Raw genomic sequence first — 23,448 nt, 5'->3', positions numbered from 1 at the left:
TAGTTATTAAAGGATTAACTACTTATTATTAGGTTCTAGTACTTGTGCTTGGCCTTTCTCTTATAATTAGGATTAGTAAAAGTAGTTTTTAAATATTATAGTACTTTTTTAGTAGTAGTATATAGGTTCTTGCTACTCTTTATAACTCTAGGATATATAGTTTATCTTGCCAGACTAGTAATATAGTTGAAAAAATAAGTAATCTTGCTCTTTTTTATAGGGTAGTAATTTATATTTCCCTTTAGTTTAAGGCAAATCCCTAATTACTATTTATTAAATATAAGGTTTACCTCTCCATCTAAAAGTTCCTTTAGGTCCTTTACCTTTTTAAATTTAAAGGTACTAGTAGCAGGGGTAATAAAGCTCTAGTAGTTACCTGCACAAGCCAGGTAAACCATAAACTTGTCCCTCTTGGTGTCACAGTGCGCAACTAGATACCTGATTCCTGCCTGATTCCTGCCTGATAAAGGTATATATGTGCGAGAGCAGTGTAGAGCCTTCGGCTCTACATCCTAGTCTTTTGCTGATAGTGCAGCGGTTTAGGCTTCTGAATGCTCCCAGAGGTCGCGCCGTGACACTTGGATTGAATAGCCTTAATATTTTAGTATAACTTTATAGTAACTTTATTATTCTTAAGCTTGTTCTAGAGATTTATATACTATTACTAAAGGTTTATATTTTATTTTTCTAGCTTTTTTTTTCTTGGTAAAGTATTCTATATTCTAAAGCGTCGTTTAACACTATACTTGGCCTATTATTATATAGGACAAGGTTTAAAACCTACAAAAGATACCAATAGTACCAGGTAAGAGTAAACCAAGACACTTTAAACTTACAGTACCTTGCCAGGGCTCGCGGGACTACGCGGGATCTCGTGGGGTAACAAGGATACGCGCGAGCCCACGGGGTTTCAATAATAAGAACCAGCAAAACCTGCAATATAGAACAACCCATAATATACAAAATGTAAATTTAATTTATTATTTATGTCTATTAGTTTATTGCTATAGTATAAGTATACACAAGAGAGTAAGAAGCCCACAGGAGCATATTTCTGTGACTGCGAGCACGTGCAATCACAAGGCCTGCAGAAGGTCAAAGGAACAGATAGACCTGCACCATTCTCACTACCAGGACCATGGAATTGCGAAGTCAAGGTATCTATCCAAAATCACCACCTGCGCAACAAATCATTGGACCTTCTTGGAACCGCTGCCTGTTTTGTTCTCCCTCCTGCGCCTAATGGCCTCTGGGCTATATTCGGTGTCGAGAACGTAATCCCACCATCTAAAGCTGCTGGAGTAGTTGCCAACAAATTTCTCGTGGTGAAGGTCGTGGTGGTCTGCCCCAGCCCAGAAAGGCAAAAAGTGATGAAGGCTCCATGGAAACTCATAGCCGCTGTGCGCATCAATTGCTTGGAACAACCGAAGCACAATCCAAACGTACATTGTAAAAATGTGAAGATCGCCGGTGGCTGCGCACCAAAGAATTGGACATCCAACAGTACCGAAACCGAGGATCATCACCTCAATTGGAGATGCATATTCAGCTGCCATGCCGAACGGAGCAGAGTATTGGTGGTGAATCTTGTGGATAGCCTTATAAAGCGGACCCCAGTGGAGAGCACGATGCGAGAAATAATGCCAGGTATCTTCCATAACGAAGAAGATTGCAATTTGGTAGGCCATAGTCCAGATCGAGGGGAATGGAACCGACGTGGAAAGTCCAAAGAATTGAGCCATTGGGTGGAAAAGCCTTGAAAGGGGTGTTTGATGTTAGGAAAGGAAATTCACGGTAGCCGGGCCTTGAACAACTGACCATATCTGAGGCAATTCCACGGTGAAATGACTCAAAAGCACAAACTTGGCGCAATCCCACTGCTCTCGCAACGAAGGAATCTTACTCTAACAAGAGTATTAGAATTAGTACTGGTCTGGCATGAAATTGGTGAGAGGCCATCTTACACTCTGTATCTTGTAGTTATTGAAAAACCCGAGCGTGTCAATAAAAATCCAGGGCAGAGACCGTCCAAAATAGACAAGCTCGTGCATGGCAAAGGACATGATACCCGTCGCTAGAACATCGTTCTGCATCCAAGCGTACCACGCAGCCCAAAGGCGCTCGGCGACGTTCAAGTGTGAATTGTGGCCAGAAATATCTTGATAATGCCCCCAGTAGGTTTCCGGGCCTGTTGCCGGAAACGTAGAATTCCTATCCCAGTCAGTCAAAAACAATATCTTCACGTGAATTCGTCACCTACATGAGATCCATGGCAGAGAAAATTCTTGTCCTTCAGCTCACAATGCGAATGAGACAGGCTATAAAGATAATGATTGTATGCGGAGACAAAAGGTCGCGATTGGAATTTCTGGAAAAAACGGGGAGCTGAAGAAAAGATAAAGGGGGGAATGGAAGAAGTAGTGGCGGGTTGGTTGGTAGGTGGTTGTGATTAAGGGACGAATTTTGCTTCTTGGAGCATCTGCTCAACAAATAACAATTTCTTGGGACACCGCGTGATTTTTGCGACCTGGGTTCCGAGTGGCGCGACCAGGCACCGTTCGGATCGATTTCCCCCTTGTTTCCCATGGAGCCTCTGGCACCACCGGAGAGCCGATCAGGGCCGTTAACTGCGCCCCACATGCGCTGCAACTCTTTCCATCTCTGCCTCTTCTCATTCGACGCAAAGGACACGCAATACGATACGTACCTCCTCGGTAACTATGATCTAGATAGACTAGATTCCTCGATCAGAGTCCCCTTGAGATGCAAGTTTTAACTCGCTTTTCCTGCTACTGTTTTGTAGCCTGCATGTAATCATTCTGCCAGGACACCTGGTTCATACCTCTTGGAGGGTGGACTTGTGGGAAGCAGCCGTGGAGAAAGGGATCAACTAGCTCCAGTTTCCGGTATGGCAGTTTCGCAGGAGTCTTCAGACTAGTGTGAAAGACTTTGGGGATCCCTTGACGCTTGGGTGAGTTCGACCAACCCCGAGCTTGGTATTATACTACAGTAGTCCACAATCTACATCCATCAACTGACAACTCATAGTTCGCCTGTCTCTGTAGTTTGTAGTCTAGATCACACCATGATATACATTTTAACCCCAGCTGCATTTTGATATCGGCGCTGGCACCCGTGAAGACTTAGAATTGTCAAATCAGCTTGATTCCGCTTGGTGCATTCCATGCCTTTGTTCAAGTTGGTTCAGGTAATGTTGTTGAACGGATGCGGATATTTCGTTCGTGTCGGGCTTTTTATGAATCATGCATAAGATCATATCGTCGCCATCGAGATCGCATATCTATGCACGATGCTGATTCCTGGTTTTACTTATCTACTAGCATCAAATGCATGAATTTTCTTCTTCTATTCTAGCGGCGCAAGTTCACCAGGAACCGAGTGTCCTTGGCAATCAATCTTATCTACGTAGGTGGTAGGGATTCGACTGCCCATGATGTCATAGCCATGCTCTTCCTCTCCTACCCAAGCATTCCTTTTTTGACTAAGGCCCAGATGCGCCTCGGCATAACCCAAAGGTTCACGCCGGATCCTTCTGCTGGACGAGACAACCGCTTTTGATCAACATCGCACTCGCCAATCCGTGTTCTCTCGGCGAGGAAAATGTTGGTCTTCCAGAGGTAAGCCGGCGTTCGAAATGAGCTCACAAAACATGGATGTGAATTTAAACCGAATATAGTAACATCAATCGCCTTGAAGCCCAGCTAGGCGGTCGTCACCAGCGAACAATTGACGCTATTGAGTCCAATTATCGCGACCGGCCCGATGAGTGTATAAGTGCTCCCACCGAACCCTTGACTGCAGTCGCGAAGATAATTAATCAACATTCAATCTCCGTCAAAAATAATCGCTCCCTGCACATCGAGAATCTTACTAATGCGGTCGCCAAATCTTGTGATCATATTCGTATGATTACTGGGCACCCTTCGACATCAGAACCTCTTTCTCGTCACCTGAATGATCTTTTGTGGCTGGCAAATGCACAGGCGTCCATACAGACAATTTTTGCAGCGCTGAAAGTTTCCTCTGAGAACGTCCTTTTAATAGAAGAAGAATTGCGGTATTGGGAAGACATACTTGGGCTCGATTGGAGCGTCGGTCTTTATACATTGCAGACATTCCCGTTTAGGGCATGGCGAAATTGGATGGATCGTTATCATGATGACAACAATGCGATCATCCATAGACGTGCCAGTGATGATTCTACCTCTGATCATCGATCGGGTTCAGAAATGTGGCTACGATTTTATGTTTCTGTTCAGCAATGCATATCGCCGGCGTTCTGCCCCTCTGGGTTCGGGATTTCATCTGCTTTGAACCGGTCAAAGTTCGATATACAAAACAGAAGGAGGAACCTTAAAGCCGCCAGGGACATTTACGCCAGTGCTGTCGGCATTCTACTTGAGGGGTGTCTGTGTGTTGATATGGACCTACGCACAACAGCTAGCGACAGCGATGTCACCTACAATGACCTGCACCAAGTAGTGCGGACCAATATCAGCCTATTAAAGGTAGTTTTGGGCAACCACAAGACTGACAATGGTTTTTCGGATTATGCACAAAGGCTTCTTCGACGGGCCGACACAGAATCCCAGACGACAGAAGTTACCGCTGCTGCCGACCCGCTTGACCCTCACGATACCCTTGAAGAAGTCAAGTATATCCTTACAGATCTTTTCCCTAGATACAAGCATGCACCTGCGGAAGCCATACGCGAGTACGGGCGCCCTTCACCCATAGTTCGTTACTGGCTACCGCTTTCATTTGCATTGGTCTCAACAACCACGTTGATCAAAATCGCGAAGAGTGTGGGCCCTGCTCTGATAAAATCAATCTCAAACTTTGGGGCGACCGCCCTTGATTTCTGGAGAAACTGGGTTGTTGAGCCGACGTGGAAACTCGTTCGGACCATACGCCACGATGAAGCAAGCGATATTGCTTTGATGAGTAAAAGCAGCCTAGAGGCCGACCGTGCTAGCCTTGAGAGGATGGTGGTTGACTTTGTGCTTGATCGTGGTGACCAAAACCAACCTGCTTCGTTTGCTGACGCAATCGCCGATAAAGTCAGGGAGGGGGATCTGACGCCAGTGTTGAGAGCCTACGAGAAAGACCTGCGGAGTCCTTTTATGGGCACAATACGCGGGGATTTGGTACGCGCTCTTCTCATCCAAATCCAAAAAACTAAAGTGGATGTCGAGGTAGCCATGGGTGGTATCGATGCCTTACTCAGGAGCCAGGAACTTGTTTTTGGGTATGCCTTTTACTCCGCCCTTTTTGAAATCAGGCGCCAGATACTAATGAACAATAGATTTGTCGGCCTAACCCCTGGGCTTCTGATTTCGTATGCTTCCATACGGTGGGTTTTTGGTCGTCTTGGCAGCAGAAGGGGCTTTCGTCTAGGTAGAAGACAGCACGATTTGAGATATGCTTTACGGTAAGGCAACGAAAACCCTGCAGACGTGGATGTTACGCTGGGCTGACCCGAACAAGAAAAATCCATCGTATTCTGTCAACATCCAGTCCTACCAGAGAGGGCCGACTCAGCCATCGCAATCATGGCCTACTAATATGTAATATTGAGGCTCTCCTCATGAAGGCTCGGACTATCCTTAAGGCCGAGGACTTTGGTGCATTCCAAGAGGATAGTAGTGATCTCATCAACGAAACGCAGGTCGAAAAACAGCTCCGAGTAGTTGAAAGAATAGCTTGGACATACTCGAAGTGGATGTAAAGAGAAGTTGGAAGTTTCATCAGACTCTTACCTCTGAATGTGTCCATATACCCGGTCACTGTATATATGCGTGCAGTCGTACTATATGTCTGCTACACCAATTCATCACGGATTTGAGCCGTGATGGCTTTCTATACACTGAGTTCAGTAATTGAATGGAGCATCCACAATTTGAGTGGTGGTTGCGCCTCGCGGATGGTTTGTGATAAAGTCATCTTGATTTTCCTTCCCGGCGCAGCTGTGACCGTCTACTTTGAAGTTGAAAGACAATACGTAACCCAAAGAAACCGATACTAGCGAAGTACCTTCCCAAGACCTCATGTTTTCAGTGGATAGTTTTAGGTGGGGGTTCGGCGGAAGAAGGGCAGATAGTTATCAGCCATTATCTGTGACGGAAACTATACCCCATTCAGATGTCGTAGTACATTACGCAGTACCACAGCCATCCCTACGAGGTAGCTACCGCAACTCACTGCATCAACCATACATACCCCCAGGCGTCAATCAACGTTACTCGTCGCCAACAGAAGAAGAGGGCCCGACCGTATTTTCAGTGGCCACCTGCTATCGTCTACGTTCGAGGCTTCTACGTTTATCTTTGTGATCTTGACAACCCTTGAGGCAGCACTTTTCCCTCCCCTGACGTGACGCCCCCATTCCACAGATTGCCAGTCATTTTTCATCGAACCCGCGCTTTGTTACGATTGATTTTACGTGTGAATGCCCCAAGTCCCCTCTGGACTGAGCGAAAGTCGAATACACGAAACGAGTTAGCGAACGATCGACAGCGACGCGAGCGACGTGGAAAGGAGGGGAAGGAAGCATCTAGTTTCGATCCGCCGTACTCATCACCAGCGTTAGGAAGCTCAAACCTCTAGATCTCCATTTATTGGCTATTCATACGGATCGCAAGGAAAGATTCGCTCACGATGGCTGGCACTAGAAACTATGATTTTCTGGTAAGCTCCTGACGTGATCGATATGCAACCCGCGCTCAGACATGGCCCTACAGATTAAATTGCTTTTGATCGGAGACTCCGGTGTGGGAAAGTCGTGTTGTCTTCTGCGCTTCAGCGAGGATTCGTTCACGCCGTCGTTCATAACTACCATTGGCATCGATTTCAAAATCCGCACCATTGAACTGGATGGCAAACGGGTGAAGCTCCAAATATGGGATACAGCCGGACAGGAGCGATTCAGAACAATCACAACGGCTTATTACAGAGGGGCGATGGGTATCCTTTTGGTGTATGATGTCACCGACGAGCGGTCATTCCAGAGTAAGCATCCCTCCCCTTGATCTGTTGCTCGTCAACCGCTAACTGTTTTTTCTTGCTTAGACATCCGGACCTGGTTTTCGAACGTGGAGCAACATGCAAGCGAGGGCGTGCACAAGATACTCATTGGGAACAAATGTGACTGGGAAGAGAAAAGAGCAGTGACGACGGAGCAGGGCCAGCAGCTCGCGGACGAACTGGGCATACCTTTCCTCGAGGTTTCGGCGAAGAACAATATCAACATCGAGAAAGCTTTCTACAATCTCGCTTCCGATATCAAAAAAGGAATGGATACTTCGAAATCCGAACAAAGTGGCTCTCAGGGAGTGAGCATAGATAACCAAGGGTCAGGGCTGAACGGCAGCACCGGGGGAAAGTGTTGTTGAACAAATCCCCGTTTCATTTATCGCCTAGCCTCCTCTACCTTTCTGGTCGTCCCCTGCCTGGCGTATTACTCGACTGCTACTCTCGCTAGTTACATATTGCGTCTTGCTGCGCGAACAACTCACTGCTACCTTTCAGCCCGCTTTTGCCGTTTGGACCTATTATATGTGTATATCTATAATAGTTCGAGGACTGCCATTTCGTTCTGTTACTCTGAATTTGTGTGGCGGCGTTATTAATCTATCATGAATTACAAATGACAACCATCAGCTTTACATGACGACCCTTGTGCCATCCCGGCTACTTCGCCTAGACTGGAGCACTATTTACCCAGTAGGCAGTAATTTCTGGGGCGGGAAAACAGATGGCATTTTATTGAAAGCGAAAGATCGTTCGACATACTAAGAAACTGTTTATGGTATCTCGCGGAGTCGCTCGAGTGATTGCAACACTGAGAATGCAGTCGCAAAGAGGTAGCCCCTCTGGAATGGTCTTCATCTTCGTGAAAAAGACTTGACCTGAGAGGGAGGTGCATGGATTCGTCCGGTGTTCCGCGCCGTGACGAACAAAGTTTGGCATTGTCTGGCTGGTGTTTAGACGAGTTTCCAGAACTACAAACAATGGCTGGTGAGGAAAATAGATGGTAAAGATATTGTTCAGATCTCATATCCCGCATTTTGACTAATGGCATAGGCCTGCGTCTTCAAGCTTTGGTCTTCGCCAATGCACACGAAAGTCCCACTCCCCACCGAACCGTTACCTAGTATGTACTTAAATTTTCTACGGATTCTGGGGGGTACCCCCTCTTGAGCGGCGAAATTCTTTCGATCAGATAGCAAATCATGGCCTCCTGCGCAACAAGCTTCGAGATATAATTGTAGCTCAAGGAGCAAGCTGCACATCCGCTTCCGAGATAACTATCAACGTCGGCCATTATTGAAGTTGCCACCATGCCGGACAACCGCGATTTCACCATACGAGCGCTGCCGAAGCAATTAAGGCCTGATCATCGTGATGCCTTTCGATTGTATTTGTCAACAACATCCTTGGCAGCCCTCAAGCTCAGGGCTGGTGACATCTGTCGAATTCTACTTCCGGGCGGATCCTCGAAGCAAGCCATAGCTTGGAATTCGGTCGAGAGTATTGGAAAGTCGATCGCGCAAACGTCGAGAATTCTCCAGGATTGTTACGGGATCAAACTCGGTGATCAGATTTCCGTCACTAAGGTAGACGAAAATCTACCAGAAATCGGGAACATTGCTCTGATTGATTGTTCGGACCCCGAGAGGATTCAAAGATATGGCTTTGTCTCTCCCACAGACAAGAAGCATTGGGCATGGGCTTTGGAGTTTCCTCTCTCGAAATGCGAGGCCCTAACTGTTGGTCTGGTATTCGATATGGAGCTTAGGGGTCAAAGAAGAAGCTTTAAGGTTGCAAGTATCCGCGCAGCAGTGCAGAACCAGGATAGTACCTTGTTTCGGATGACCGAGTCCTCAAAAGTGTTGATTGATGAATATCAGGAGAGCACTGAGGAGGATCCTGGTTGTCATCTTCAAGTCCTATCGCTTGGTCTTGGGGGTATGAGTCGTCAGATTCGGATTCTGAATGAAAACCTTGCTGATTTCGACTCCCACTCCAACAAGCTCATCATGCCACCATTCTATGAAAACAGCAGAGGGATTCTCCTGTATGGCCCAAAGGGAACCGGTAAAACTACACTCCTGGGCCAAATCCGACAGGCTGGCTGGCGGAGGACATTTGACCTTAGCTCTTCAGCTCTGAACAAGAACACCGGCGATGGGGAAGCCAGGCTGCGCAATATCTTCCAAGAGGCGGTTCGCTATCAGCCTAGTGTCGTGATCATTGACCAACTCGAGTTCATTGCACCCAAGAAAGCGTCGGTGGACTCGCACTCTTTAGCACCGGTTCTATCTGAATGTATGGATGCGGCAAAAACAGCTCGCGTTCTAGTAGTTGGTGCTACCCGCCACCCAAATGATGTTGACGATGCTCTCCGAACTCCCCACCGATTAGCGAATGAGATTGAGCTGCAGATACCTACGGCGCGTGATCGTTCTGAAATATTGTCCGCCCTGTGTGGAGGTCCATCTCCCGCGTTGAGCGCAGATCTCATTGAGATGATAGCGGAAAAAACGCATGGTTATGTTGGGGCTGACTTGTTCGCCCTTTTGCAGCTTGTATGTCGTAAAGCTCGACAGAGGCAAATCAACGGCCACAGAACTCATCACTCTCATCATGAAGACCAAAATTTCGAGTCCGCACTATCGGAAGACTTTGGCGGGTTACTACTTAGTGGAGAGCCAGCTGTGGAACTAAGAATCGAGGAGGGTGATATTTTGTCGGCGCTTCAGGAGACTCGCCCAACTGCGATGAGAGAGGTATTTTTAGAGACACCAAAAGTGAGATGGGCAGATATTGGGGGTCAACATGATATCAAAAGACGACTCCAAAAGGCAGTCGAACGACCATTAAAGGTAGGTCTCTAACAGCCGAAAGCCCGCAGGCTAGGACACTGACTATTTTAGTTCCCCGAACGAATGAAACGGCTGAACGTGAAGAGCACAAAGGGTATACTTCTTTATGGACCGCCGGGGTGCTCTAAGACTCTGACAGTCAAAGCCTTGGCCACTGAAGCGGGCCTGAATTTTATGGCTGTAAAGGGTGCGGAGATCTTAAGCATGTACGTTGGCGAATCCGAAAGGGCTTTGCGTGAGATCTTCAGAAAGGCACGATCTGCCAGACCTAGTATCATTTTCTTTGATGAAATAGATGCCATTGGCTCGAGGCGCGGAGGTACATCTCAAGGTGGTGTGAATGTGCTTACAACACTATTGAATGAAATGGACGGCATTGAGGAGTTGAAGAGTGTCTTGGTGGTTGCTGCGACGAATAAACCTGAGGTACTGGATCCGGCTCTGATGCGGCCAGGGCGACTGGACAACATACTTTATATTGGGCCTCCCGATCTGGAGGCGCGGAAGGAGATACTCAACATCTGGTTCAGCAAGTCAGTGGTTCACCCCGAAGTGCAGGTCGAAGAACTAGCCCTGAAGACAGAGGGACACACAGGTGCAGAGATGGTAAGTATATGTGAAACTGCCGGAGACGCAGCATTGGACGAGGAGGATGAGAGTGGACAGGAACAAGATGTGCGCTGGAAACACTTCGAGTACGCCCTTGAGCAAGTCAGGAGACAAGTGACTGAGGATGTCATCCAGGAGTATGAGCGATGGAGGGACTCGGTGAACGTTAAATGATATCCCGTACAGTCAATACTCATTAGATCATGATACCATATACTACCATGAAGTACATACTCTGTACTCCGTAAGGCTGCTCTGGGGATGGCCCAGCCACACCAACCGGAAAGGGTTAGATCAGACTACGGTAGAGCTTCAGCAGGAGCTTTGAACTTTAGAAGTTCCACCAACAACCAGAACCGTTCCTCTGTACTCCGTACTGTTGTACAGCTCCTCCGAATACCACTCCGCATCCCCAGTTCAGTTTGTCAGGACCGCCTCCACAGTCTGCCCTTGGCGAGGCCATTCTCTACCGTCCGGGACCTTCTCCTCACAACTCCGCTCTTTAATTTGGTCGTTTGCACACGGCTCCCAGCCAAGTTTTGTGCATTATGTACAGGCAACAATCGCGGGACCACCAAACCAGGTGCTCTGTATCCCCTCGGCCCGAATCCAAATTCAGAAACGTCTCGCGAAGCCCCGTGTCTGAGGGCCACCCTGGCGGCCGCAACGGACATCAGTCTATGACCCGTTCTCTGTCGCGGACGCGGTCCCCAAGTCGCAGTAGAAGCCGGGGTCGGAGCCGAAGCTGGAGCCGTAGCCCAGTGTCTCGATCTTATAGGGACAGAAGCTATGGTCGGAGTGAGAGCCCTCCTGGTAACGCTGGCACTAGTTCTAAGGTAGGCCTCCATACCACCCCAACTGTTCCAGATTGCGAGACTCATACTGGATTCAACAGATCGTCATTGAAAAATTGACAAAAAACGTAACGGAGCCACATTTGCTCGAGATATTCGGAGATTTTGGAGAGATCCAAAGCGTTGACCTTCCCATGAATCATGCTTGTATGTTCGAGACCCGACAATTTGCTGGACTTCAACTAATTCAAATGACACGAAGTTATGACAAACAGAGGCACGGCTTATATCCTCTACAGTGACCCAGCAGATGCAGAAGCTGCCATTGCGCACATGCATGATGCGCAGCTTGATGGTGCAGTATTGAATGTGTCAATTGTGCTACCCAAGAGAGCGTTCTCCCGCTCCCCTCCCCCTGTGTCGAACACCAGGTCAAATTTTGGGCGCCAGAGACACTTCCCGGGACGTCCTTCTGACAACCGTCCGTCTCACCATCCGTCGTATCAGCAGCGAGCATCTCCTCCGCGTAGGTACGGTCGCTCCCGGCCTGTGGATAGGCATGATGTATACCGGCCTCGATCACTTTCACGCTCCCGTTCCCGGTCACCGCGTCGATCTCGATCTCTTTCTTCACCGTCTCCGTCCGCTTCCCCGCCCAGGAATCGTGCGCGCGCTAGGAATGAAAGCCCTCGCCGAGGCAGGCGTCGTAGTCCTAGCTATAGTAGCTACGACTACAGCAGCCGTAGTAGAAGCCGAAGCTACAATATGGATAGAGAGCGCACCCACCGCGGTCCAGAAAGAATGTAGAGGTTCGCTTAACCCTGCGAGTTGTGTTCATTCTCGCTCTATTTGACATACGGCATAGACTCTACTCGCTTTTATTGGGAAGAAAAACTATGGCCCCGGTCTTCTAATCGACAGACACTGGAAACAAAGTCATGGAGAATAAAGTGTTTGGGAGAATCCAGTGCTGTGGTTCCCAGATTAAAAGAAAGCACACCAGCCAATGTACATTGCCGCCAGATTGCCCACATCAGTTGCTTGGTTGATCAATGCATCAACGTGGCCATCTACTGACAGTGGGACTGATTCGCCGGGAAGGAGGCCACGAAGCTTGTTACGAACATTTTCCAGGACACCAGCGGGAGTATCTGGAACATTTGCATGGGTGCGGCGCTTAGTTGAGATTTCGCGTTAGCATGATTTCTTGAACATGAGCGTGGAGCAGTTACCTTCTTGCCAATAAAATCCGTCGTCGGGTCGTGCAAGAATGTCTCCAAGATAGTCATGAGTGCATCCTCATTCTGCCGTAGAAGGTCTAGACTTATTTCACACGTTTTTCGGAAAGGGCCTATTACGGGTTAGAATGAACTCGTATTGAGCTGAGAGAAACTTACCATTGTAACCATAAGCACCAAAGGCATCGATCATATTTTGGGTAAGCCGGAATGGAACCAGCTCTGGCTTATCGAATGTTAAGCCCTGGAATAGTGACGTTAACTGCATTGCCTGGGAAGCCCGCATAGTCTATGCGCACCTTGTCAAAAAGACAGTTGAAATCCACATGCAGGACACCGCCAGTGCCCTCCTCGAAGAGTATGTTTTCACCATGCCGGTCCCCGAGTCTGCAGTGTCAGTTTGATTAGCAGAATACTATGATTCTCGAAAGGAGCCGACAAACCCTAAGACATATCCCACCATTGACATGACGGCACAAGAGCGAGTATAGCGAAGCCTTGCGGCAAACCATGCACCCGTCTCTGGAAACATATCCACGAACCACTCGCGAAGAACTGGAGGGAATCTGTTCTGCGATTAGTCCCCAGCTTCTTCAGCGCGGAACTCATAGAACTTTACGTTGCTAGAACCTTGTCTGTATATAGCCAAGTTTTGGAAGAATCTGAACACGCCTCGTTTAGATAGTGCCGTATTTCCTCGTACTGGACAGTTGTTAGCTGCTTTAAAACTCCGCGATGACTAGAGGTACTGACATTTGGCGTGATGCCTCTCTCCTTGAGCGATTTCGTGACCAGGTCCCTCAAAGTCCGGAGATTGTCAACCCACTCAATGAGTCCACACTCCTCATTAAGCGGCGTGACGGCATACGTTTTAATATCTTCCATGTGTCAGCTTGGTGAGGTGGCGTTTGTAGACAGAGCACTCACACATGCGTCGTTTGCTGGACTCAACATCCTTCTTCAGAAATCTATTGATCATGTTATTGAACTCCATTAGACGTTGATCTTTGCGAAGATCATCCTTGGGTTTACACAGGATGTTATATATCTTTCCGTCAGACCCTCTGATTCCGATCTTGCGAGGCTTTTGAAGCGAGTTGAGAATCTGGGCCTCATCGAGCACAGCTAAGATGGTGAGCCAAGGTCAATTGACTGGATTGCTCAGAGTGCTTACCTTCTATAGTTGTGGAATCACGAGGAAAAGCCCTGAAACCTTTGAGATACTCAGAGTCATGGCTTGCCGGCAAGCTTGGTGTAAGCATCGCTTGAAAGGGAACGACCAATCGACATGGCGCTACTCTATGCGAGAAATTGAGTGTTCGTGCAAGGTGTATACGAGAAGTTTTGTTCTCGATCTTTGCTACGCAGAGCCTTAACAGTTCGTCCGAAAACTTCTGACCCTGATTGATCATTCCGCGAATGTCAGGAGCTATTTCCGTCTTCAATTTTTTATTAATTTCCTGTAGTTACTTCAGCGAAAGTTGCATTTCGAGTGAGCACTCGTAAAGGGTAACCTACCATGATTTTCTGCAGGCATGTAAGGCCTCTAGACGCTCGGTCCGTAGAAGATGACTTGGCCACAGCAAGAACTGTCCATAGACCTTGCTGTGGGAAGGCATTCACTGCTTTTGCAACTATCTTGGTCAGTAGGTTATATACCGTGGTATTTGGATGGCATATCCGGGCGACGACTTGAGGTAGAATCGTGAAGAGCTGAAAATTGTCAGTCATGGTCCAGTGTGGTATACCCGACTGGGATCTTACCAACGCGGCTGGCATTCTATTGATATATTTTTTGAGCTGTAAGTGCATGTCATCCAGGCTCTTCTTGCGTTGATTGAGCGTGTGCGTTTGGAAGTCCCTTCAGTTTAGAAGTTAGAGAAGCACGGGATAAACAAAACCTCAAATTGACACATACGCGTTATCGCCTCTTTTGGGGTCAAAGGGTTGTTCAACAGTCGAGGCATGTTCCAGCCAAAGTGTCAAAACCTTCGGCAATGACTGAAAGACATATTTGTTACCGTGTGCTAAGGACCGAACATAATTGTCAACGACCAGCTTCGAAGCTTCGCCACTCAAGCTACAAACGATTAGCACTACTTTTTGCCACATTGACCAACACGGCTATACTTACTAGATCTGTGCTTCCTTCCCTAGCGGCTTCAACTTCTCAGAGTCCAATATTTTGTTATAGTGTTTTCCGAGGTAGTAGTGCGCTTTTTCCCACCTATACTCCATTAGGAGAACCGAGAAACTAGCAAGAAAGGCCGACTCACCTGGGATGGAGTTTTATAGCTTCACGATATCTTTGCACAATTGCATCGGACTGAGTTTGGCCTGCCCTGTCGGTCCACTTTGCCAATAGCAGATGGGCCTATGCGCATTGATTAGAAACGGGAACTATGTCAGAGCTGGGCCATACCCTAGCAGCAAGGAAATTTTGCTTCCCGTTGGTGGAGGAAGCGGACTGTGACGTTGCTTTGTTCGAGCCGGACGAGGTGGAAGCAAATTCATTTGCGGCTATTAAGCCCTCTAGGATATGTATAGCTTTCCGGTGGTGACCGTCTTTCCAGAGAAGTCTCGCATGCTCAATGGTGGCAGAACGGTCCTTCAAGTGCGCAGCGTTGAGCATTGATTGATACGCCTGATTGCCGAAGTTCCCTCGTCTAAGTAATCGAGCGCTTGTGAGCCAGGCAGCGGCTATGTCGTGATCAGCGAAATTGCCACTACGTCCATGTTAGCACAGATTATTACAACGCCAATTGTTGATAACCCACGTTAATTCCATGGTAGCTCTTCTTAATCCAAGGAGATATTGCTTGTCAGAGAGATATCCACCGACAACGTCTAAACGGCGGTCCAGAGAGGCTCGTAAATAGGAGCGTGATCGCGAACCCTCATCTGCATTGTTTGCTTCGGCAACGGATTCCATCTCGGTCAACGCGTGCAACTTCAGCATGCCATCATGGCATGACTGCAAAGACGCAACGGAAGTAGCTGTGAGTGATTTAGCAATGCTCAGCCTCAAACCATCGATAGTCTCGACAAATCGCCGGTTCTCCCCACGACGAAAGGCATCTAGAGCCAGCCCAACGCCTATGTTAAAGTCTGCTGTCGGTTTCCGCGCACATAGTTCTAGGTAGCTATGCATTTTATCCCACTTCCCAGTCATCCAAGATGCTTCGATCGCAAAAGAGATGAATCTGTAGATAGAACTGGTCGGTTTAAGGACCTCAAATCGGGTGAGAATTGCATCTGGAAAAAAAGAATTAGCCAGAGATCATCGAGAGAAGGAAATTTTGATTTTACCTTGCTGTCCAGATTCTTTCAGACATGTGAACAGATTCCATTGAGCATCAAGGTTCTCGGGTTCCTTCTCAAGCTGCAGCTCGTACCAACTCTGTGCGGTGGCCCATCGACCTGCCTTTCTGTGTTCGAGCACTTGTTGGTCAATATCGAGGACGTGCAAGTGGCTTGAGATGCCCTCAATTCCGTCCGGTTCGTCAATCTGGCTGTAAATCTTTTGAAGATGTTCGTAAAGCAATTCAAGACTGGACGGCTGCTGTTCTTGAAGGCGATTCGTGTACTGACGAATATATTGTTCCCAGTGGAAAAGAGCTCGAGAGAAAGACTTGCACTCAACAGCCCGCTTGGAGATCACCTCTGGCGGTATAGAGCTCAAAAGCGACTCAATAGCCTTGGCCTGGGACGAATAAGACTCAAGCAACATATCTCTTTCGTTCTCCTTTGCAGCTCTATGGTGTCCGCGGACTCTCAAATGATTCAGCTGCTTTTTCTTACCCTGAACCCACCTCGAAAGGTAATCAAGCACTTCAAAGATACTCTGGTCCTGTCAATATCACAGCTGAACAACGTATGGAGCCATGCTACTCACCTGGCTGCACAGAAGGATTGAGTCGTAAACCTCATTCCTACTTTCAGGAAGAGGATGCGCGAGAATATGCATAAGTTCATTTTGCAAATCGTCCTTCTCAGTCTCAGTGCCTCCAACCACACGGTGCAAAACAGCAAATGGTAGAAGGAACGACGCTATCGAAATATCCTGGCCCTTTATGATGCGACTGCAAACGCCAAACACAGACCTTGCATTATCTCCATGCGCACTTTGTAGCAGACTCTGGACGAAGTTTCGCAGCCAGTCAGCATGACTTAGCCCGGGCGAAAATAACGGATAGGTGCAACTGGGCCCGACTACACCGATAGTGACGGTATACCTGGAAGTCAAAAATGGGGTTAAGGTATTGCGAACAGTCTCAGGAAGCTCTAGCCATCGCTGATACTTCTCATCCGCCTGAACACCGCGCGAACGCTGGGTAATGGCGGAGTTCAGGTTGCAGAACTTCAATAAATTTTGCATGGCATATGCCAAGAAGCCCTGCGCCCTTGTGTTCGATGCAGATAGAAAGGCGTCAACTAGCACATGTTGAAAGAAGAAGAGTACAAACTCAAAGGTTTCCTCCATCTTGTCAAAATTTGATAAGACAAGAATCTCCTTCTTTTCTTTGATTGACTCCACTCGATTTGGATCTAGGCAACCGATATGACCCAAGCAGCGAGCAGACAAAAGGGCAATAGATTCCGACGTGGTGTTGAACTTAACACAGCAATCGAGTAAAGTTCTAACCAATTGTACAACTGCCGGATCTGGCTGTTCGCTGAGAACAGACCTGTGAACGAACTCTTCATGTTTTGACAGGTAGACATCAAGCTCTCTTAGGGCTTGCTCCACAACGGTGGCATTCTCACTCAGACAGCGACGAGAAAATGCCACAAAATGGGCCCGAACATCCATCTTACCTTTCATTTTATCGAGTTTGGCTTCGAAGTCGCATAGTACAGGTATTGAAGCCAGGGAAGGCATTGTTCCGAATATGTCAAGCAAAAGATCACCGTGGGCTTCCAGTATATGCTCAACGAGATCGGAAGCAAGCTTCCTAGTATCCTCAGTAAAAGTGGCCCAATGCTTGATGACAATTGATAGTGTCTGGTCGAGGAGTGGCTCGACTTCTTCTTCATGTAAAGAGCTCACTAACACACCCCAGACAGTGAAGGCGTGGTTGCACAGTTCCGGAATCTCCAAAGCGGATCGTAAACAGGCACATATCTACGATGGTCAACCCCTTCAGTCCCTTCAGCTGAGATCACGGGAGTATACACACCTGGGGCAAAGCGCTGCTGATGTGACTAGGAGCAACTTTAATCATGGCCCCAATAGCCACAATGTTCCTCTTCTTCTCCAGGATAGGCTGTCTGATCTGAAAGTCATTGATGGCATGTGCAAATTGTGTAATGATCCCAAGGACATGTTCTTCGATAAAATTGCCGACTAAGTTTGACTTTTTTGATGAGTGAGCAGATTTCCTAGGCACAAGAGATGCCAGAATTAAAAACGCGTGCTGAAACTATATTCCTGTTAGACACGACAACAGGGTTCATCTTATGTTGGAAACCGCATACTCTTGCCCCATTTTCCTCACCTGTATCGCCAAGGCCTTTAAGTAGGTCGCAAGCAATCAAAATGGGTTCGATTCTCACTAACTCCGCCAAGGTACGATCCCCAAAGGCAGGATCGACATCTGCCAGCGTCGACATGATTACCTTCTGGGGATCTGCAGAGGGTTGACGAAGCAGGAACGCCAGTATTGCTGCGAGGTTATCCTTTTCGGAGCATATATCAAATGGTGTTTTGGCATCCTGGTGGGTCCCTCCAATTCGAGCAATAACCTCTCTCTTCCGCGACAGCACCAGATGGGGTAGAACATGGACTTCAGTCAGCCTTAGGAAGTCATCCACTGTCATCCCAAGCAGGTCACACAGCTGCTCCGCCATGTACGGACGAGATTGTAGGTTTTTCGCGACTATCACAGAGAGTGTCCTCCAGAATGGACGAAACAAGACAGCTGGTTTTACAGTCAAGTTTTGCGCGAGTTTCAATAACTAGAATTAGGTTAGTAGGTAGATCTGATGGCGAAGCTTCTATAAAACAAATGCGAAGAAAGGGCTCCGGTACCTCGGTGTAAGCGACACCACATATGAAAGAATTCGGGTGCCCAAGGTATTCGACGAGTCGAATGATAATTATGTTCATCTCTTCGTCATTGGAGAATCTAGCGATTGAGATTTCAGTAGGTGTATCCCAGTTGAGCGGAAGGTTATAAATAATACCTCGCCAGTCGGCACAAACTCATGATACAGGTTTCGTGGAGCGCCGGTTCATCTTTCTCGGATAGGCTTCTGAGCCAATCCAAAATCACGACAAAGTTGCGGCGCCTTGAATCATGCACAAGGCTTTCGCGTACGAAGCAAACCACTGACTGGCTACAGAACCATTAGCATCGGGTGCAGTCGATTATGACAAAAGATTTACCCGGCGAGAACACGAAGTTCTCGTACAGAGCTTCGAAGAGAGCTTAGAAGAAAGTCGCCAAAGGTTGAATCTGACAGCTGTAGGTGTGTAAGGCTTGAGGAGTGCATTAGGATCCGCTTTAAAGCAGCCATTGCGGCTATTCTGAGGGTCGAAGAGCGCGATATCTTGGGGACTATGAATGTCAATATCTGGCATAATTGATCAGTTTCCTCAACTTGATTAGCCGAATTGATTTGATTATAGTGCTCCTCGTCGCATGCATAGCAAAGGGGGTTTCCATCGGAGTAGCCATTACTGGCCATTGTGAGGGAACCAGCTATTGCACATGGCAGTTGAGCAAGGCCTTGCAAAATATCATATTTCTCCTGTTCCGCGAGCGCAAAAAAGGATTTGCTGGACTATATCAGTATGCAAGTGCCTAGATCGATTGCCGTTCAACTTACAAGATCCCAAGCTTGAGATTCTTCAAGTCTACAGAGCCATCGCAATGGGTGACGTTCAGTAATTTCGAGATGAGCGGCTGAGCTACATCGACTCCATCTTGTGATCCCTCTAGGAGTGGAAGACATCGACGTTTGCTTGCTGGTCTAATTTCAGCATCTGCAGGGGTCTGAGTCTGTGCCACGAGTCCTTGGCTGGAAGAGAAAGAATCGATCATTGCTTCAATGCCATTCTTACATGGCGAAACGGCGACAGACTCTGTGTGCAACTGAAAGCTCGTGGCCTTGACAAGGGTATTGTTGATTGCAGCCTTATTCCTGTCAGTTCCACTGGCAAGTCTCTCTAGATCTGCTGCAGGGTCTTTACCTGAAGGTCTGGCTGAAGAGATCGAAAAGTCGGCTTTGTCGCCACAGCTCTTAAATGTGGCAGGAGTCTCCTGATATGCCCCGATCTTCTATTCGTAGAACCAGACGGTTTTGCGAAATCATCAATGAATTGACTCAGCTGAATTTGAATGGAAGGAGAATGGTCCAGATATTCAGACGTCAGTAAATGGCCCAGCGTCGGAGAAAAGTCATATGTTGCTTCCATTTCAGAGGTTGCTTCGCTTGTCCAATACTTCCGTAAGGACGTTAAGAAGTGTATACAAATCTCGATTTTTATCTCCAAACCATGCAGGTTTGAGCCTCGAAGCCAACCAGAAAGAACATTCCATACGCGTCGGTAACCATTAAGAACCCAAGCGAGGTTTTGGCGGATGATTGATGCCTTGTTGGGTAAAGGATGGTCGCTCGCCCGGACTATGAATGAGTCGAGGAGGCCGAGGGTTAGAAGAACAGCACTCCGGAACGATCCAAGCTTGATTTGCTTCTCGAACGGACTGCGAGGGAGCCCGACTTTGCCCAATACTACAAAAAGAACTCCTTCAGGTATTGGTAGGGATAGCTTTAGCTGGGTTATATCCCGAACATCTCGAGTTTTGCTTTCCAGTGAAGTTATGACATCTGAGATTGGTTAGTATGACATGCCCAAGTCATTTCAGATTTCTACAAACCGGTTGCGCAAGCTCGTAGAAAGGTGGGAACGGCATGGCTAGTTGTCCAGGGTCTTGTATATCTATACTGGGCATATATAACAGCTGTGAAGATGCCAGTAAGCTTTTCGAGAATTCCATTACTCCGAACACTGAACAGATGGAAGAGTTGAATTGCCAGCCAGACATATAAAGGGGCATAAGCCTTCTCTCCAAAGATATCTGGGTCAGGAACTTCAGTCAAAGTCTGTGGTGCCTTCTCAACCACTGTTTGAATGATGTCCAAGCAATCCGACAGCTGACTGTCCAGTACTCTGTTGTCTTGTGTTCCATCCTTCATGCACGGCTCGAGGCCTGCCTTGAGGACGATGCATATCAGCCTGCTAACATCGGTGGCGCTATCTTCGAGGCTCAATTTGCTGTATATTCCTTCCAGAAGCTCCTTCCGTAGCTGGGCGAAGGCTTCGGGTGTCAAATGGTGGACTTGGCTTCCTTGAGAGGAGAGACGCGGCGCCAGCTGTGCTGCCAGTGTAGACGGAACTGGTTCAGCAGATGTCCAGTCAGCCATGCTTATCACGAGGTAGAAGGATGGCCCTTCTGATTATATGTGGTCATCCGGTTCGTTGACACCTTTTACGCCGTACATTGCAATTTGTGGAGGAGGCGACATACGCGGCGAAGGTTTCTTGCTCGCGTTGAGTGGTGTTTCTCACGCGATAAGTGGCTTATCTTATCGGGAGTGGTCTTGTCTCCCCACGCAGTCAGGAAACGGCAGGCTCGACTTTCCCTTTGGCTTCTCGATCAAAGTCTTTCGGAACGCAAACTAGAATCCAGCTTGCACAGTTGCGTCGACACCTCCAAAGTCGTGCTTATTGAGGTCTAAATTCTCGTTCGAGTGATTCTACTAGGCCTTCACGCAACTCGATAGTGTGCTCGAACTATGATGGAGGCAACGACCCAGCAGTCGGTTTTCATGGAGCAAGCTTTTGAGATGGTACTGCTTCCGCGACCTCATTCATATCTGAATCATGACTCATGCTTTCACAGGCAAGAAAGGCGCTGGATACCGGCGAAACGCCGGTAGGTTGCGTGTTGGTGTACGATAACCACATAGTTGGCCGCGGAATGAATGACACGAACAGATCCATGAATGTAGGTCAACTAGACAGCCCCTCAAGGCTTGTTAACACCCAAGCAATTTGCTTTCTTCAATCGCAAAATAACCCGACTGCTAGTCAATTCTGGGTACATGTACTCACTATCAACTTTAGGGGACAAGGCATGCCGAATTTCTTGCCATACAAGAGATGCTTTGTAGATATCCAAAATCAGCACTCCAGTCAACAGACTTGTATGTGACGGTCGAGCCATGTGTCATGTGTGCAGCCGCCCTGCGTCAATATCAAATACGCAGTGTATATTTCGGCTGTGGAAACGAGAGATTTGGAGGAACTGGCAGTATCTTGTCTCTACATTCCGAGTCAGTCGCCCGTGAGGATGCAGAGTATCTGCCCAAAACGCTGACCTGCTTCAGTTCCGCGATTGATCCGCCCTACCCTGTTTATGGCGGCCTGCAGAGGAAAGAGGCAATCATGCTACTCAGGCGCTTTTACATTCAAGAGAATGAGAAGGGTATGCCGTGTCTCATCGCTACGCCCGAATTTTCTGTTGACCCTTATAGCACCTAAACCTCGACCGAAGAAGCATCGAGAGTTGAATACCAAGTTTGATGACGATGCCGACAACGACTCTACGACATGAAGATTAGAAGATTGCAACACCGAGTGAGCGACCATTGAACCTAGAAGACACAATAACTATACAAGTCTTTCTGCTCGACATGCCTTCATCTCATATCGAGTGAAGGTGCCTTAAAGCAGCGTTGGAGCAAGGAACACAGCAAATAAAGAGATGGATTCAAGCCTGTTGACCTCTTAAAAAGAGCTTATTTTCGACAGGCGCTCTGCCTCAAGCTCTCGCTCGGCTTGCTGATAGTACTTAGCTGTATCGACACCGTGCTTTTATGATATTTAGCATGATTTCAGGAAAGAACGCCTAAGCTCTCACGGGAGGGAAGCAAGACTTACGTGTTCGTGGTTGACAAGATTGACCCATGGGATGACATGGATGAAGAGGTTGGCATATCGCGAGTTTCGAGCAGCTACGCCCTGCAAGTAGGGGGACACCTGCGAAGTGCCGTACAAAGGCTCGCCCTTCTTGACCTTGTCGACCATTTCCTTCATATCCATATCAACTTCCCTCGAGTTTTCTGTAAATCCATGGAAGCGGTCTGTGAAAGCAATCGTCAATCAATTGCCACCCTGAATGGCTGAATAGGTCGAAGCATATGGGAACAACGTACTGCACGACCTCTGATAGAGGATGTGTGCACCGCCAACGAGACCAATCGCCGCCGCAAGGCGCATAACGGGCGAGAAACCACCTCTGCCCACATGTGAAGGGCTCACTCTCTCCATAACCCAAAAAGCTAGCGGAGAGGCAGCAGCAGCAGCACCGCCAACAGCATAGTCGGAGGGCCTTGCATATCCGAAGACTCGTCGCACATGCCTACAAGAGCTGGTTAGAAGAAAAAGATCTTCGACGGCCAACAATGAACATTGAGGGGTTCGTACGGGTCGGAGTCGATGAGCTGTAAACCGATGTTAGCAATGACCTCGTTTGGCGCATCTGAAGGATTGAGGATGCAAGTCGCACCGGATAGTCAGTAAGCGCACGCTTCGGCGGCACAACGGTTGTGTTGCTATTGGCAGCCATTTGACCAGGCTGAATGGAACAATTCGAGCGACGGGTTGAGTTGTCGAATGTCTCTTGCCTGGGCGGAGTTGATTTCGGAAGTCGAGGTTGGCGCCAAGCTCTTACTGTCCCAATTGGGGTTAGTGCAGGTAGCTTAATGTCATCAACTGTGCAGCGTGAGAATAATAACTGAGATCCTAAGTACAACTTCCTACCGACTGACTAGTATGCTTTTTATGTGTACGAAGCTTCCGAGATATATTGTTATGATCTTTACTGGAATTAC

The 23,448-nt window shown here is 47.8% G+C and overlaps 8 protein-coding genes across 8 annotated transcripts; 5 read left to right on the top strand and 3 right to left on the bottom strand.

The window, feature by feature from the left end:
• Nucleotides 1–976: 976 nt before the first annotated feature.
• BDV14DRAFT_173204 (sterol desaturase family protein) lies at nt 977–2,505 on the bottom strand. The gene is made up of 4 exons (XM_073768703.1): nt 2,261–2,505; nt 1,965–2,211; nt 1,819–1,904; nt 977–1,755 (listed from the first exon to the last, which is right to left on the bottom strand). Exons 1-4 carry the CDS (start codon nt 2,269–2,271, stop codon nt 1,191–1,193), a joined length of 909 nt encoding a protein of 302 aa, XP_073628367.1. The 5' UTR covers nt 2,272–2,505; the 3' UTR covers nt 977–1,190.
• Nucleotides 2,506–3,378: 873 nt separating this feature from the next.
• Nucleotides 3,379–6,115, top strand: BDV14DRAFT_173198 (NCA2 family protein). Its single transcript, XM_073768702.1, has 4 exons — nt 3,379–3,638; nt 3,698–5,269; nt 5,327–5,452; nt 5,509–6,115. Exons 1-4 carry the CDS (start codon nt 3,622–3,624, stop codon nt 5,747–5,749), a joined length of 1,956 nt encoding a protein of 651 aa, XP_073628366.1. The 5' UTR covers nt 3,379–3,621; the 3' UTR covers nt 5,750–6,115.
• A 436-nt stretch (nt 6,116–6,551) lies between these two features.
• srgA (Rab family GTPase srgA) lies at nt 6,552–7,572 on the top strand. Its single transcript, XM_073777097.1, has 2 exons — nt 6,552–7,029; nt 7,090–7,572. Exons 1-2 carry the CDS (start codon nt 6,750–6,752, stop codon nt 7,410–7,412), a joined length of 603 nt encoding a protein of 200 aa, XP_073628365.1. The 5' UTR covers nt 6,552–6,749; the 3' UTR covers nt 7,413–7,572.
• Nucleotides 7,573–8,191: 619 nt separating this feature from the next.
• On the top strand, nt 8,192–10,816 carry BDV14DRAFT_173192 (putative AAA family ATPase; the record flags this gene model as incomplete). Its single annotated transcript, XM_073768701.1, has 2 exons — nt 8,192–9,905; nt 9,957–10,816. Coding segments are annotated over exons 1-2 (2,273 nt in total), but the record flags the coding sequence as incomplete, so codon positions are not given.
• BDV14DRAFT_58443 (RNA-binding protein with serine-rich domain 1) lies at nt 10,789–12,247 on the top strand. The gene is made up of 3 exons (XM_073777095.1): nt 10,789–11,350; nt 11,410–11,515; nt 11,571–12,247. The coding sequence occupies exons 1-3, from the start codon at nt 11,063–11,065 to the stop codon at nt 12,113–12,115; spliced, it is 939 nt and encodes a 312-aa protein (XP_073628363.1). The 5' UTR covers nt 10,789–11,062; the 3' UTR covers nt 12,116–12,247.
• atrA (protein kinase MEC1) lies at nt 12,204–21,447 on the bottom strand. Its single transcript, XM_073777098.1, has 26 exons — nt 20,430–21,447; nt 19,742–20,379; nt 19,378–19,685; nt 18,935–19,327; nt 18,733–18,885; nt 18,578–18,674; nt 18,025–18,504; nt 17,727–17,969; nt 16,442–17,671; nt 15,856–16,390; nt 15,324–15,801; nt 14,969–15,272; nt 14,823–14,920; nt 14,681–14,773; nt 14,465–14,626; nt 14,311–14,407; nt 14,065–14,259; nt 13,721–14,006; nt 13,474–13,671; nt 13,300–13,424; nt 13,166–13,248; nt 12,990–13,112; nt 12,846–12,933; nt 12,706–12,790; nt 12,541–12,659; nt 12,204–12,484 (listed from the first exon to the last, which is right to left on the bottom strand). Exons 1-26 carry the CDS (start codon nt 20,974–20,976, stop codon nt 12,293–12,295), a joined length of 7,350 nt encoding a protein of 2,449 aa, XP_073628362.1. The 5' UTR covers nt 20,977–21,447; the 3' UTR covers nt 12,204–12,292.
• Nucleotides 21,127–22,350, top strand: BDV14DRAFT_58463 (nucleoside deaminase). The gene is made up of 5 exons (XM_073777096.1): nt 21,127–21,402; nt 21,456–21,560; nt 21,680–21,888; nt 21,943–22,040; nt 22,090–22,350. Exons 1-5 carry the CDS (start codon nt 21,349–21,351, stop codon nt 22,167–22,169), a joined length of 546 nt encoding a protein of 181 aa, XP_073628361.1. The 5' UTR covers nt 21,127–21,348; the 3' UTR covers nt 22,170–22,350.
• BDV14DRAFT_200096 (putative NADH-ubiquinone oxidoreductase 21 kDa subunit) lies at nt 22,343–23,183 on the bottom strand (the record flags this gene model as incomplete). The annotated part of the gene is made up of 5 exons (XM_073773434.1): nt 22,343–22,426; nt 22,496–22,698; nt 22,771–22,976; nt 23,042–23,058; nt 23,124–23,183. 5 exons carry the CDS (start codon nt 23,181–23,183, stop codon nt 22,343–22,345), a joined length of 570 nt encoding a protein of 189 aa, XP_073628360.1.
• Between the last annotated feature and the right edge of the window lie 265 nt (nt 23,184–23,448).

Source organism: Aspergillus stella-maris (assembly GCF_047715825.1).
Source record: "Aspergillus stella-maris strain CBS 113639 unplaced genomic scaffold BDV14scaffold_26, whole genome shotgun sequence".
NCBI classification, from domain to species: domain Eukaryota; kingdom Fungi; phylum Ascomycota; class Eurotiomycetes; order Eurotiales; family Aspergillaceae; genus Aspergillus; species Aspergillus stella-maris.
This window is presented reverse-complemented; position numbering and strand designations above follow the sequence as displayed.

What these genes read in the sequence shown, in the direction of transcription:
- srgA (XM_073777097.1), top strand. Translation starts at nt 6,750, where the DNA reads ATGGCCCTACAGATTAAATTGCTTTTGATCGGAGACTCCGGTGTGGGA. An exon ending in CGACGAGCGGTCATTCCAGA is followed by an intron (nt 7,030 to 7,089) that starts GTAAGCATCCCT and finishes TTTCTTGCTTAG; the next exon opens with ACATCCGGACCTGGTTTTCG.
- BDV14DRAFT_173204 (XM_073768703.1), bottom strand. An exon ending in ATAACTACAAGATACAGAGT is followed by an intron (nt 1,905 to 1,964) that starts GTAAGATGGCCT and finishes TACTCTTGTTAG; the next exon opens with AGTAAGATTCCTTCGTTGCG. An exon ending in GTGGAATTGCCTCAGATATG is followed by an intron (nt 1,756 to 1,818) that starts GTCAGTTGTTCA and finishes ACCCCTTTCAAG; the next exon opens with GCTTTTCCACCCAATGGCTC.
- BDV14DRAFT_173198 (XM_073768702.1), top strand. An exon ending in AGCCAGGAACTTGTTTTTGG is followed by an intron (nt 5,270 to 5,326) that starts GTATGCCTTTTA and finishes AATGAACAATAG; the next exon opens with ATTTGTCGGCCTAACCCCTG. An exon ending in GATTTGAGATATGCTTTACG is followed by an intron (nt 5,453 to 5,508) that starts GTAAGGCAACGA and finishes GACCCGAACAAG; the next exon opens with AAAAATCCATCGTATTCTGT.
- BDV14DRAFT_58443 (XM_073777095.1), top strand. Translation starts at nt 11,063, where the DNA reads ATGTACAGGCAACAATCGCGGGACCACCAAACCAGGTGCTCTGTATCC. An exon ending in ACGCTGGCACTAGTTCTAAG is followed by an intron (nt 11,351 to 11,409) that starts GTAGGCCTCCAT and finishes TGGATTCAACAG; the next exon opens with ATCGTCATTGAAAAATTGAC. An exon ending in CCTTCCCATGAATCATGCTT is followed by an intron (nt 11,516 to 11,570) that starts GTATGTTCGAGA and finishes AATGACACGAAG; the next exon opens with TTATGACAAACAGAGGCACG.
- BDV14DRAFT_58463 (XM_073777096.1), top strand. Translation starts at nt 21,349, where the DNA reads ATGATGGAGGCAACGACCCAGCAGTCGGTTTTCATGGAGCAAGCTTTT. An exon ending in TGGAGCAAGCTTTTGAGATG is followed by an intron (nt 21,403 to 21,455) that starts GTACTGCTTCCG and finishes ATGCTTTCACAG; the next exon opens with GCAAGAAAGGCGCTGGATAC. An exon ending in ATCTTGTCTCTACATTCCGA is followed by an intron (nt 21,889 to 21,942) that starts GTCAGTCGCCCG and finishes GACCTGCTTCAG; the next exon opens with TTCCGCGATTGATCCGCCCT.
- atrA (XM_073777098.1), bottom strand. Translation starts at nt 20,976, where the DNA reads ATGGCTGACTGGACATCTGCTGAACCAGTTCCGTCTACACTGGCAGCA. An exon ending in AGAGCTACCATGGAATTAAC is followed by an intron (nt 15,273 to 15,323) that starts GTGGGTTATCAA and finishes ACATGGACGTAG; the next exon opens with TGGCAATTTCGCTGATCACG. An exon ending in CCCAAAAGAGGCGATAACGC is followed by an intron (nt 14,408 to 14,464) that starts GTATGTGTCAAT and finishes TCTAAACTGAAG; the next exon opens with GGACTTCCAAACGCACACGC.